Here is a 14,154-nt window from a genome sequence, read left to right as displayed (position 1 = left end):
TTTGAATTTCAGGTTAATTCATCAACCTTTCTTAAATGTATGCAATTCAATTTCATTGTTAACTTCTTTAACTAAAATCATTTCGCAAATCCTTGTTCGATTTGTTTATGATTGAAAAAATTGTTGAGAAATAATTGTAAGATTGAATTCTATCCCCTTTTGTGGTTCCTTTAAGTTTATTTACTATAATTATGGAACATCGTATAAGTTGCATTGGGAATATTCAATCTTTTGCAAAAATTTCTTTGCATTGAGGAATTATCAGAATTTGCTAATTCATAGACTTTTTTCCTGCTTGCAACTTAAGAATTTTTGGTATATTGTTACTCGGCTTGCATTGCTTTGCTCTAATGCTCGTGTTTAATTACTGGAATGAAGAAAAGTTGACCATTTTCATGAGTCTTACAAGCTCCATGCAAAATTGGCAGTTAGGACAACGAAACTTTTTTCCTTGCTTCAAATTTAATGGATAAAAAGAATTATATGAATCTTTTGCAATAAATATAGCAGCTTCTGTAGGATCTGTAAATTTTAATTTGCTATATCTTTCCTTGAGAATTGGAATTGGGGGATTTCAGGTATTTCCATTCTATATTTCAATTTTTTACGGGAATTCAATTCATTTTGAATTAAATCCAGCATATCAGCTCCATCTCCTTTTTCTTCATCAACAATAGCTTGGATGGATACTGATATAGTTTGATTTCTTCTCCACTATTGTCGTTCGCTTTCCGACATGAGATCAATAATTGAAGGTTTAACCTACTTTTGATACTCTGAGTTAAAAAAAGATTTTCTTACATAATTGATTTATTGGTCCTTAAAAAATTCTGATTCAAAATTGAATTGAATCGAACGAGTTTTCCTTTTGAGTCATTTCAAATATTCATGAAAAGAAAAAAATTCAGCAATGTTCAAATATTTTTGATTTGATTGAATTCAAAAGTGTCACAAATATTCAATGAGAAAGAGAAAAGAGATCGAATATGTTGTTTCTGAGCGAAATAGTCAAGCAATATTTCGTTAAGTACAAAGATCAGCATCCGGAAAAATAAATGGGTATATCAAAATGAGATTCCGTAAGAAATATTTGAAAAAATATCTAGAAACGAAGAAAACAGAAAATATTGATGAAATGTTACGCTGTACTCGAATTGTTCATGTTGTTGATCAAGATAAAAAGAATTTATCTTGAATTTTCAAAAAAAAATCAAAATTCATCACATATTAAACAAAGAATCTAGATGAAAGAACATCAAAAGCTTATATAGATTATTCTTGAAAGTTTACTCAAACTTGAAATAAAAAATAAAAATTAAATTAAATTAACCCTCGTTAGGATATCGTTTGCACAATAAAGATCTGTTTCTCAGAAAGATCCTGATTTCTGATAAATATTCTGTTGTAACTTCTACAAGGTTTAAGATATGAAAAACATTTTTGAATATTTCATCGGCTATCAAATCTGCGGAAACATCTGGAATATAATTTTCAAATATTTGCTGGAAGATTTGAATTCTCAATTGCATAATTAATTAAAAATTCATGCTGAATTTAAAAATCGGTAGATGAAATTTGCATGGGTATAAGAGGAAGTACACAATAATACCCCTGAACTACATACTCTGTAAATGAATAGTGAGGAGAAAGACTTCGCGCAGAATTTCAAGTGTTTTTATGATTCTAAACGCCATCTCAGATGTTATATCGACTGCTTTATAAAATTAAAACTATAAATTGAGAAGATAAACAAAATCTTCGTTATTTATAATTGAATTCACGTCATTAAAAAAGTTTGAAATAATTTGATATTAGTTATATTCCGAACATGGAAAGAGCAGTTGCATATCCTGGTAATATTTTAATAATTTTGTAAAGAAATTTGCAATTGCATAAGTTGAATATTGATTTTCGTAGCTCAATAATACTAGAAAAAAATTTCTTTCTTGAGTAAAACTGTTGTTTTGGAAGATTCAACGTCAAGAATATTGTTTTTAATCAAAGCAATAAATGTATCCGGATGATATAGAGAGAATTCGTCAGCTGCTGCTTATGAAACGTAACATCTCATCATATTGATCGGAAAATGTTTGATAAAATAAAGGTATTGTATGTTATCTAAAGCTTTAAAATGAATTAATTTTAATGAAAAAATGAAAAAAATCTGGTTAATATAATGGCGATAAATATTCGAATAAATTTTGCAGTAGTATCAAATCTATTTGAAAGATATTCGAAGAATAGTGATATTTTGAATTTGAATTTTTAATATTGTTTCATTTTGTGTAGATTGCTCGATAATGAAATGTATCAAAAGATTCATTGAATATGAGTCAATGGAAAGTTAAAGATCTTAGGGATATCCAAAATAAATCTTAATAAAGAACGATCCGTCTTGAAAAATTAAGCTTCCGAAGTTACTAATTTCGATCGGACTGGAAGATTACGATCATTTATTGAATTTATCGAAGAACAGAAAAATTGTATTAGTTTATAATTTCATTATTCGAAAATGATAAACTTCAAAATGTATCCATAAAAAAATTATTATTTTTTTTAACAAAAATAAATATTCATACCTATTCGTCAAGGCTTAAAATTTTCTTCAAACGGAAGTGTAAATACAAAATTGATAAGAATTTATCGGTGATCTATTATGACAATTAACAACTGCATCTCGTGATATGAAACGCAAGATATAAACACAAGCTGATTATTGCATAACTTAATAATTGAGGTCAAATAACTAAATTATGTGTTATTATTTTACACATATTTCTTCAAATTTTGTAATAAAAGGATGTTTAACACTAATTTTTAAAAAAAAAAAAAAAAAGCGTAAGTTGGAGGCTATCCCAGCACTTTCGTGCCTTCTAGCCCCCTGTTTAGATACTGTTAGTATAAATGAACGTTTTTATATTCAAGGAAAATTGTTAGTCTTCTTGGGTCGAAACACTTATATATAATCGTGTCACTTTTCACAAATATATATATGTCTTTCATCGTTTTGTCAAGACTGCTTCGTTAAATGTTTTGCTCAAAGATCTTCTTTTCGTAAACATGTTTTGTTCAAGACTTCTTCGTAAAATGTTTTTTGTCCAAAGACTTCTTCGCATTAAATGTTTTGTCAGACTTCTTCGTAAATGTTTTTGTCAAACTTTCTTCGTAAAATCAGACAAAAATATATTTTTAGGTGAAGGGTGAGATCTCACCCTTTTTCACCTGTTTTTCACCCTTTGAATTTTGCTTAAGACTTCTTCGATGTTGTCAACTTCTTCGTAAAATCAGACAAAAAAATATAATTTAGGGTAGAAGGTTAGATTCTAACCTCTTTTAACCTCTTTTCTACCCTTTGAGATTTGTCTGATTTTCATTCGTAAATGTTTTGTCAAGGGACTTCTTTCGTAAATGTTTTTGTCAAAACTTCTTCGTTAAAATCAGACAAAAAAATAAAGTTCTAGGGTAAGAAGTTAAGCATCTCACCTGTTTCTAACCTCTTTTCTACCCTCTTGAATTTGTCAAGACCTTCTTCGTAAATGTTTGTTCAAAAGACTTCTTCGTAATGGAGTGTAAAGACCCCAAAAATATAATTTAGGGTTAAGAAGGTTAGTCTAACCTCTTCTTACTAACCTACTTTTCTACCTCTTGAATTATCATGATCATCGTAAATGTTTTGTCAAGACTTCTTTCGTAATGAGTTGTAAAGGACCAAAAATAATAAAACAAGGGAAAAATTGTCTTTCCTTTATATGGACCCGCCGTCTATACACATGGGATTTTCCAATACCAAGTAGACTGGACTTTAGTTGCTGAACAAAAGTGTCATATAAAACATCTGTCAAAACGCCTATTTTTCTAACTAACAAGCCACGATAAAGATACGTAGAATATACGTAAGAGAACGGGAGACATATGCAAACATCCCAATTTAGTAAAACTGACACCCACAACAAACAGTTGCACAAACAAATGATGAATGACCCCACTATGTTTTTGCAACAAATTCAAGCCAACCCTATTGCTTTTAAACCGAGTTATTGGTGCAACAAAAAGTGGAGTTTAAGAGCGGCACTTTTAGCGAAAATGGCAGGCTATGGTTGGAAGCTGCAGACGGAAACAGTTATTAAACCCTCAAAGTCAAATGAATTTGAGTTCACTTCAAAAAATCAAATAACAGATGTTTCAAAAGTCAAACATAGACATACAGAAACAAATAAGTGAAAACGAAAAAGAAAACTAGAATATGGACAGAGCACACAAAGAAACTTAAATGATTAAACGAGAGAAAAAGAAGAACAGGAAAGAACAACCTGATAAGAACTAAGTACCAGAGGGCAATATTGCGAAAAAAAACAGTGTTCAGAGAAAAAGCAGCCAGAAGTAGCAAAAATGGAACAAAAGATGTTATAAATTGAAAAACATTACTATCAAACTCATAAGATACTGAAAGATGAAGAAATAAAAACAAAAAGCCCTGAAGACATTATATGGATAGCGCATTGAGTATAAAAAGGAAGTTGAAGTCAAATGTAAAAGGCTAAGAAAAACTTTTACAGTGCAAAACCAAACGTACCAGCTTAATGCAACAACTTTGTACACGAAAGAATTAAATAAATAACGAACAGAAGCCATGCAAAGCAATTGATAAAGCGCAGAAATATATAAAGCTACCGCATAAATAATGACTCGTTAGAACAACAAATGCCACACAGCCAAAAAGACAGCCCAACTAAAATATAAAACGCAGGTCAATCAAGGAACAATAACGCGGCATGAAGACACGTTCAACATGAAGCCTTTTAATGAATGCCACTACGACTCTTAGAACCAGCCCTTCGAAGCTCTTACAAAGAACTAACGGTTTGAAACTTAAGTGAACCGACTTCTTCATCTGGAAAGAAACTGAAGTTCTGTAGTTTCGACAACGAGGTTTAAGAAGACAAAGTAGCAAAATATGACGAAAATAAACAGATGCAGAACAACGAGGACAGGCAGTTCACAAAGTTGCCTATGACGCCGTAGAGCCAAAACTGTTGTGGAAAGTCAAGCAAAAAGAGTTACAAACAGACCCAAAAACAGACCTTAGTAAATGCCTTACTTCTTAAAACGAAAAGTCAGGTTAGGACATTATCTGCAGATGGAATCATTATGTGCCAGCTGTTGGAAATCTCTCTCTTTTTTTGAAGAAGTCAATGTTAGAGTTCTTTATGACAGTATAATGAGTATCTTTGACATTCACGAAGAAACTCTTTTGTTTCAAAACTACTGCTAACTCTTGTGAAGTATAACGTTTGCGGTCAATGACGATAGCTAATGGTCTGACATACTGACCAAACTTAGATTCTTTCACAAACTTCTTGTTAAAGATAACATTAACATTTGAAGCATTATTGAACTCATTCTTGATGGCAGTAGCGAGAGCATTGTATGAAAAGAACTTGCAATCTTGCATGTGTTTCATTAAAATAAAAATATTAAATTATTTTGAAAAATAACTTAAAAAATCTAATCTAATTTTTTAAAAAATATTTTTTTATTTCCTACTAAAGATGTATCGGAAGTTGTCTAAGTTAGAACACTCGGAAATAAAACAACTTCTTACAGAAGCTAATATAGATGTTGCAAAGCATTACGCAACAAACAAAAAAGCACTCGCTGACTTCAAAGACTATAATGGTGCAATAAGTTATGATAGAATTCATGAGTTCATAAAGCCGCAACGCGGCGAGGACGAAGTCCATGCAAGAGCATTTCCTTTAAATGACGTTGCTATTGACTTATATCATAGACGTTCAGTACCTCATGAAGTAAGAAGAGAAATGTTTGACATAACAAATGCAAACGTTGGTGAAACAAGAAGAGAGACGACACACTGAAACAACAGAGAAGAGAGATGTTTAAAAGTGCTATAGAACAAGTTCGCAAAGCTAACGATGTCATTCGTTCCATTGACGACAAACCAAAAGAAGGTGAGAGATGGTTAAAGAAAGATGAAGAGAATAGGAAGAGAAATGTGAAGTCAGGCAATAGACTCATTGACTTTAACATCGAAGCTTTAGATGAACCAAACAGAGACTACTTACACAAACATTTCGGTAAGGTTTTCATGAGACTCTTAGAGAAGATTAAAATAAACTCACAACAGAGATGGATGGTATGTTATAAACTTGGTGGAAAGTATGAATGTTCTACGTTAAACCTCAATAATATTGGAACATTACTACATCAGCTCTTGAAGGAGAACTTTATATCAGAGATAGAAGCAAATGCTGCAGGTATTGTTGAAATGCACTATGACTTCTTCTTGACAAACATAAAGAATCTTACTGAAATAAAGATGTATGATTTAACAGAATATGAAGGCTTAACGATGTCAGATGTAAAGAAAGGCAAACCAAAAAAGAGACCATATAGAGATGAAAGCACACTGACAAATGACCAGAAAGCCATTTTGGAAGCTCTTAAGCAAACAGGAAACCCAGCACTTATAGAAAGCTTTTGGAAAATAATGGTGAAAAGAAGTTTTATAAGAAGAGAAGCGGTCAGTTCTGGAAGTATCTTTGCACATTACCTATAAATCTTGAACGCTACCAAATCTTCAATGAACTGAACAAAAGAACTGCAACACTTATGACAGAAGACAATTGTTTCGTTTATGCTTGCATTCAGGCTGGAGTAATGAAGAAACTATTGACCACATGAGAGAAGTCATTCGTGTTAGAGACTTTCCTCAAAGTAAAGTACAAGAAATTTCTGACGCAACAGGTATAGCATTTAATGTTACCATTGGTTATTTCAATGACTCAAGACATAATGAAATAAAGAGATACATACCAAAAGAATGTGAAACTGTTCGAACTATTGACTTACTTCTTGTTGAAGACCACTACATGCTAAATGAAAGATTACCAATGACAACATATTTCATTCGCAACTATATAGAAATCTTGAAAGTGTGGTGGAATGAACATTGAGAAACAGATGAAGATTTATACAAAGAGAGAAGATAAATATGTAGTTCGTTATGATAGAACAACACCGTTATGGGATGTTATGAAAACATTGTGGGAGTGCAAATATTTCGAACCTATTTCTTATGGAGAACTTTTCACATATACGACTGACTTATATAAACAGAACCTTGCACCATTTAAAGATTTGACATATGCTCCAAAGTATTGTGTACAACTGAAGAAGAAAGCAGAGTCAAAAGAAGTAAATAAATAAGTGCAAGTTCATTCCTGAGCACGTTTTCTTTGCTGACTTTGAGTGTAGTACGATGGCTTTCATAAAGCTTTTAACATCTGTTATGACAGTGAAGATGGTTCAGTGAGTGAAAGCATTTGGGGTCAGAACTGTGCAACAGAATTTTTGGAGCGACTTCCTGACAAGAGTTTAATATATTTCCATAACCTCAGTTATGATATAAACTTCATCTTAAGACACATGACAGAAGTGAAAGGAACTCCCATCATTAAAGGTTCACGAACAATGCAAATAACTGGCTTATATAAAGGAAGGGCAATTATTATAAAAGACTCTTACAGTGTTATAAATAAGAAGCTTAAACTATTTCCTGCTATGTTTAACTTACAAACAGGACCGAAAGAAGTATTTCCATACAACTACTACAGCAGTGTTTGTTAGCAAATGACAACAGAACTGGTGTCATTTCTGAAGCATGTAAGTTTATAGATAGATACATTCATGAAAAACATAGATTCCATCAAAGGTTGCAGAATAGATGAAACCACTTCGACTTAGAAAAATATAGCACATTTTATTGCAAACAAGATGTAAGAATTTTAAGAGAAGGTTTTGTTAAGTTCCGCAATGACATATTGAAAGAATTTGATTTAAACGTTTATGACTACGTTAGTATTTGTTCTATTGCTAACAAATTGTTTGAGAACAGAGTGTACTTCCCGAATGGAAATTTATATGACCTCTCAAATAAACCAAGAGAATTTATTTCGAGATGCATTCAAGGTGGAAGATGTATGTTGTCAGATAACATGAAACAAAAGAGCGAAAAGAAACTCATTGCTGACTTCGACGCTGTTTCATTATATCCATCAGCTATAGCAAGACTTTATACTTTAGAAGGAATTCCAAAGTTATGAAGGATGAGATGTTAAGCACAGAGTATCTCATGAGACATTTATTCGATGACGACCAAAAGGAACCCATTGGTGAAAAGTTTATGTCTGGCTTCTTTGTTCTCATTAAGATAACAGAGATTGGAATACATAGACACTTTCCTTTAATAGTTTGTGACCCTGAACTAAATCCAGAACTTAACGTTCCCAGAAGTTCAAACACTTGCTGTTTAATGTATGTTGACCATATAACATTACAAGACCTCATAAAATATCAAGGTGTCAAATGTGAAGTGTTGCAAGGATACTATTACGATGGAAACAGAGATATTAGAATAAGAGATGAAGTAAAGAAGTTGTTTGAGTTAAGGTTAAAGTATAAGAAAGAAGGAAATCCTTTGCAAGAAAATATAAAGCTCATTCTGAACAGTATTTATGGCAAAACTATTCTATCTCCTATTGAGTCAAAAATAACCATAGTAAATGACAAAGATGCTATAAGATATGCCATCAGAAACTACAACCATATAGTGAAGTTCGAAGGTTTGGATGGTTCAGATAAAACTATTTTCAAGCTAACGAAAAGCATTTGCAGACACTTTAACTTCTGTCCACTTGGTGTTAAATATTCTATCTATGTCGAAGAGAATAATGTGAAGTATTCTGTACTGCTGAAGATATGGGACTTCAAATATTTTACCAGGACTGTGATAGCATGCATATTTTCAATGAAGACATACCAAAGCTTGCAGCAGAGTTTAAGAAGAGATACGGTCGCGAACTTATAGGAAAACATTGGTCAGTTCATTCTGACTTCGCAGAAATAACACCTGGAAAACAAAGTTTAGCATACAAGTCAATATTTTGTGGAAAGAAGACTTACATAGACTTACTCACTAACGATTTAAATGAAGTTGCATTCCATGCACGTTGCAAAGGTGTCAAACAAGACGTCCTTGCTTTAACAGCTAATGAAATGTTTCCTGAAGCTATACAATGCTATTACAATGAAGATAAGAACATTCACATACCTGTTGGAACATATGACAAAGACTCTGAGTTCAGTTTAATGAAACTTTACAAAGCACTTCATGATGGTCAAGAGATTGGATTTGACTTATGTAAGTCTGTCAACCTTGCTTTGCTGAAAAGTTTAACTTCTCAATAACGACTAAAACAAGCTTTATTCGTAAGTTGAAGTTCTGAGGTCATTTATTTTTGTCAGCAATGAGGTCATTCGTGATAAAAATAATGAGGTCATATATTTTTGTCATTTATGTATAACCATTGTCTCTCTTAAACTTTGCAATAGACAGCTTTGTTCTTCTTCCTTCTACATCTGTAATGTTTATATAATCTTTGTTATACTGTCTTAAGACATTCATTCGTCTGTATTGAGTTCCCATGAAATAGTAAAAGGCATCTTCACTTGGGACATAGTAGTAGTTTCTAACGTGTGATATGAGTATTGTATAATTTCAACAGCGTCTTCAGGAAGAGAGTCAACAATGTCAAACCAATAGCCATTTGAACCAGAAATATTTCTCATGTTTTCTCTTCTTGTCGTCCATCTTAAGTTCGAGATATGAAAGTCTCCTCTGTCTCTGTTTATATGGTCTACTTCACGAAGTCCTTCAGGGTTCGGAATGAAAGTTTCTGCAACTATTCTATGTTTCATCAGCTTGTGTTTGTTTAAATTTACACAAATATAACCATCTCCTTGGTCAAACTCACTAACAACTCTTTTATTGCTTATACGTCTAATTGGATAAGGGTACTCTGAAAAGATTTCATAGTCATTGTCATGTTCGAGTGTTTGCCAATGTCCTTCACCTTCCATGCCTTTCACTCAAATAAAATTTTCAGAAAAAATAAAACTAGCGTAGATTTTACAATACTGCGATGGTAGAGTTTAAGAGTTGTGCTTCAATGTAGAGACAGTCCTTATGGTCTGGAGGTAAGAACACTGGGCAGTTATGGTCATGAGTGGAGAACATGTCTATCCAAAACTCACGATTGAAGCCAGTTAATTTATAGTATTTAGGGTTAGGAAGTGGTGAAGTTCTTGTATGACCAATGAACTCATTTTCAACTCCCTTACTTAAGTTTGAATATAATATAGCTTGCTTTCTATCCCAAATGCCAGGTGTTACAATCTTTGAAAATTCATTTTTCCTCGGAAGCATTGCATCATAATTGAAAACATTCTTGAAATCTCATTGGTTCAGAGATTTGAAATCTTATACGTAATGGATTTTCTTTCTCTTTAGCGACTTCATTGAATGGTGAGAATACAACAAACTGACAGTCATGTGTTCCATCTTCATTTTCATTAAATTCATAATGAAAGTCTATAAGTTGTGGCTGACTACCTTCTTCTTTCAGTTGTGCAAGAAACTCACGTAAAGGCTGTAAAGTTTGTACTTCAATGTTGAACTTTTTCTCGAACATCTCATTAAATGAAATCATACATTGCAACAATGTTGTATCGTCTTTAAAGTATTTGTATATGTGAATGTTTTGGGCGCTTAAAGACTGTTCGTCATTTTCTATCTCGACTTGAAGTATAAAGTCAACCTTTCTGAAAGCACGTGTTATATACATAGATGTTATGCCAATGTACTTCTCTTCATTTATGTTCACAATCCAGTCTGTTGGAAACTTAAACGTTACTCTGTTCCCCTTTATTTTGACGTCAGGGTTTTCACTACTGAACGCAACAGATAAAGGTATTTGTCTATACATTTAATTCGGATAAAAATAAACCATTTACTCTTTCTTTGCTTCAGCTTCTTTAGCTTTTGCTTCAGCTTCTTCTCTAGCTTTCTTCGCCAGCAAACGTGGGTTCTTTTGTCTTCCAGCAGCTAATGCAGCAAGTTGTTTTTCACTAAGTTTTCTCTTTGGTCTCTCTGGCTTTTGTTCTTGTTTTTGTTCCTTCAGTTCGGATAAAATTTGCTCACGAATTTCTTTCTTCAATGCTTCAACATCTATGACCCCTTGGGTCTTGTCCGTAGGGCTTGTCTGAGTCATTTGACTGCAGATAAAAAACAAAATTAAAACTTTAACCGATGTAAAATGAGCTTGTCAAAATCAGAGCGAGAGTCTATTATATTAAATGACGCAAGAGGAATACAACATCCTTTCTATTACGTAAGTCAGAGTAAAGATGGTAAAATATACGTAAGAAAAAGAAAGGTTCCATTAGCGAATGCAGAGCGACAACATTAAGGTGCATGGCAAGGGTGAAGCCACGAAGCCCATATAAAACCTTCTGTTCAAACTGAGCAAAAAGAAGAAGAAAAGAAGCCAGATGTACTTTCAATAACGAACCAAGAGCTTATTGCAAAGTTCGTGAATTTCATTGAAAAACAAACCGAGTCAAAGAACCCTGACCCACCAGTGAAAGAAGTTGAGACAAAAGAGAATGTACAGTTCATTGAAAATGTCAAGAAACAACTTCCACCACGAATGCCAAGAAGAAGAGTGAGAATAATGAAGTAAATAGATATTTTTATCCGAAGTAAATACATGCAGAACGAACAGTTAAACGAATTTACTCCAGCAGAGCATATTCATCAGATTCGCTCATATTTCGATATCATAGACAATGCAGTTCAAATTGGTGACACTAATAGAAAATATTCTGACGCAAAGATTCCATCACAACCTGGAACTGCTAAAGATAACACATGGGTAACATTCAATCTCTCACCTCCTGGTGAAAATATGTTGGACCTTTACAATACATTCATTACGTATAAAATGGAAGGTCAATTTATTGTAGATAAAGAAATTGGTTCAGGTTCCAATAAAACAAACCCACCAGGATTTTGGATTGGTTTCGATGACGCTTTCTATGCAGTTGCTGGATATCAAATCCTTGCAAATGGTCGTATCGTATATTCTCAAGACAACGCAAGAGAAGAAGCATATATAACTTCAAACTCACAAACTACCGAACAAATAAAGAAAGTAGATGTTTTCTCAAAGACTCGACATGAAGATGTATGGAGTCATTCGGGAACATGCAGAACAGGACAAATTGTTAGTGGTCCAATTACAGCAGGAAAATCATTTGATTTTAAGCTTCGTTTAAGAATTCCTGTTAGAAGATTCCTTCCATTAGAAGCTATTCGATTTATTCCAGCTTTTGCAGGAAACATTCAGCTTAAAGTAAAGTTCAGTAGCGACGCCTTACAATGCACATCTATATCTGTAAATGATATCATTGCTTTCAATCCAACTCTTAAAGTTGCATTTGCTTCAGATTCAAATCCACCGACAAATAAATTTGTTCCATGGAATGAACCATTCACTATGATAACGAAGGCAGTAGAAGCTAGTGGAACAGTTACTATTACAACTGTAACCCAGCAACTATTTCGAACAAAGATGGATTTTAATGAATGTTTCATTCATCCAAAGTCATTCTCTTTAGACCCTAACATTTATACAGAACTTGTAGAACATTATACAAACGAGGCTTTATGTTTTCCTGTTAAAGTTATGGATTGGATTCCTATGGACGGTTCATTCTCAAAGAATACAGATAGTTCAAGTGCAACATTTACAGCAGCTTATACGCCTATTAATGTTAAAAGTATTTGGGCACTATTTAGAAAGAAAGACAACTATTATGTTAATTTTGAGAACCCTAAGTTTAAATATCTTCAGCTTTCCATGGGAGCTTATGGAAATATGCCTGCAGAACCTGAAAAATCATATGGACCTGTATTTTATGAAATGGTTGCGAACGCTTGCAATACAAACAATGATATGATAGGATTTAATGAAGATGTTATGAGGTCATTGGTGGATGATGGTAGTGTGGAACATAAATGGGATAGCTATGACAACACACATTTCTTATGTGGTTTTCCAACAGAAGTGGACTTTTGCTTCCAGCAAGGTCAAACATCTACTGCTCCAATAACATACAAATTGTCTGTTAAAGGACCTATTGAACTAGCAACTGAAAATGTACCAAAGCCACTTATTGGATTTATGAGGGATTGTTGCTTTGCCATTCAGGTGCGTGCTAATGGAATCCCAATAATAAGATTAGATGACTATAACTTAGCTACGGACGACAGTGAGGAATAAAGGATGAACGTTTATTTTTAAAGCTTATAAATGAGTTCTTCATCAAGCTCTCGTGAACCTTCACCATCTATGAAACAAACTTTACCAAACGATTATGGAGCACCTATTGAATATTTCTTACGAGCTGCACAATGGCAAAGAGCAGTCTCACCAAGGTTAGGTGTTCCACCAGCTCCTGTCAAAAATAGCATTTGGTCAAGTCCTTATATAAAATATGGTCTCCCACTAGGTTTGCTAGCTACAGCAGGAGCAGTTATGATGTTGAAAAGAAATAAAGCAAATGTTGTAAATAATACTGAAGTAGCTGAAGTTAAACAAACTCCAACACCTTCGCCAAAACCAACGTCAAAACCAACGCCTTCACAAGCAAAACCTTCAATGACTCCTGAACCTATGGAAGTACAAACTCCTGTTCAAAAGTCAACTCCTAAACCGACTCCAACATTTAAACCAGAACCTACTCCTCAAATAAATCGTAAAACTCCTGCGTTTCCTTACTGAAAAATAACGTTATTTTTATTTAATATTAAAATTTTTATTTGATTGAAATGACAAATAAAGTCACTGAAGCAATGAAACAAAAGTTTTTGGTAGAATACATTAAATCAGGAACTATTCCAGAAGGTTTTTACATTCATACTATGAAGGATGGTAGAGTTCAGTTTAGAAAGATAAAGCAACCATTAGATAAAGAAGGAATTTTGAGAAAGATTAAACTTCATGAGGACAACATTGCTGAACTTAAGAAGAAGTTAGAAGAGTTGGAGAAAGGAAGAGAGTTATAAAGCAATGAATTCAACAGGGTGAAAAAGGTGAAAAAAGAGGTGAGATCTCACCACTTCACCTAAATTTTTGTGATGTTTTCATACGTGTGAGGGTGGTGATATCATTATTTTTTATTTTATTTTTTATTTATTTTTATATAAATGACGAAAACTATTGAGATAACAAA

General features: G+C 33.1%; 4 protein-coding genes and 3 pseudogenes across 7 annotated transcripts, besides 4 other annotated features; 5 read left to right on the top strand and 2 right to left on the bottom strand.

Annotated features, from left to right (window-relative positions):
- Positions 1-927: a mobile genetic element.
- Positions 1-14,154: part of a mobile genetic element that runs on past both edges of the window.
- Positions 897-927: a terminal%2Cinverted (terminal inverted repeat of rnd_1_family_319/TvMULE1 transposon ID:TVAGG3_0038330).
- Positions 5,550-6,771, top strand: TVAGG3_0038320 (annotated as a pseudogene). Its single transcript has one exon. A coding segment is annotated over exon 1 (1,222 nt).
- On the top strand, positions 7,997-9,305 carry TVAGG3_0038310 (annotated as a pseudogene). The gene has a single exon. A coding segment is annotated over exon 1 (1,309 nt).
- Positions 9,998-10,844, bottom strand: TVAGG3_0038300 (annotated as a pseudogene). The gene has a single exon. A coding segment is annotated over exon 1 (847 nt).
- Positions 10,869-11,129, bottom strand: TVAGG3_0038290 (uncharacterized protein; the record flags this gene model as incomplete). Its single annotated transcript, XM_051220660.1, has 1 exon — positions 10,869-11,129. One exon carries the CDS (start codon positions 11,127-11,129, stop codon positions 10,869-10,871), a length of 261 nt encoding a protein of 86 aa, XP_051105646.1.
- On the top strand, positions 12,417-13,202 carry TVAGG3_0038280 (uncharacterized protein; the record flags this gene model as incomplete). Its single annotated transcript, XM_051220659.1, has 1 exon — positions 12,417-13,202. The coding sequence occupies one exon, from the start codon at positions 12,417-12,419 to the stop codon at positions 13,200-13,202; it is 786 nt and encodes a 261-aa protein (XP_051105645.1).
- Positions 13,233-13,703, top strand: TVAGG3_0038270 (repellent protein 1 family; the record flags this gene model as incomplete). The annotated part of the gene is made up of 1 exon (XM_051220658.1): positions 13,233-13,703. One exon carries the CDS (start codon positions 13,233-13,235, stop codon positions 13,701-13,703), a length of 471 nt encoding a protein of 156 aa, XP_051105644.1.
- On the top strand, positions 13,751-13,987 carry TVAGG3_0038260 (uncharacterized protein; the record flags this gene model as incomplete). Its single annotated transcript, XM_051220657.1, has 1 exon — positions 13,751-13,987. The coding sequence occupies one exon, from the start codon at positions 13,751-13,753 to the stop codon at positions 13,985-13,987; it is 237 nt and encodes a 78-aa protein (XP_051105643.1).
- Positions 13,988-14,154: part of a terminal%2Cinverted (terminal inverted repeat of Maverick-1B transposon ID:TVAGG3_0038250) that runs on past the window's edge.

Source organism: Trichomonas vaginalis, chromosome IV (genome assembly GCF_026262505.1).
Source record: "Trichomonas vaginalis G3 chromosome IV, whole genome shotgun sequence".
NCBI lineage: Eukaryota > Parabasalia > Trichomonadida > Trichomonadidae > Trichomonas > Trichomonas vaginalis.
Note: the sequence above shows the minus strand (reverse complement) of the source record. Positions and strands in the feature narration are given on the sequence as shown.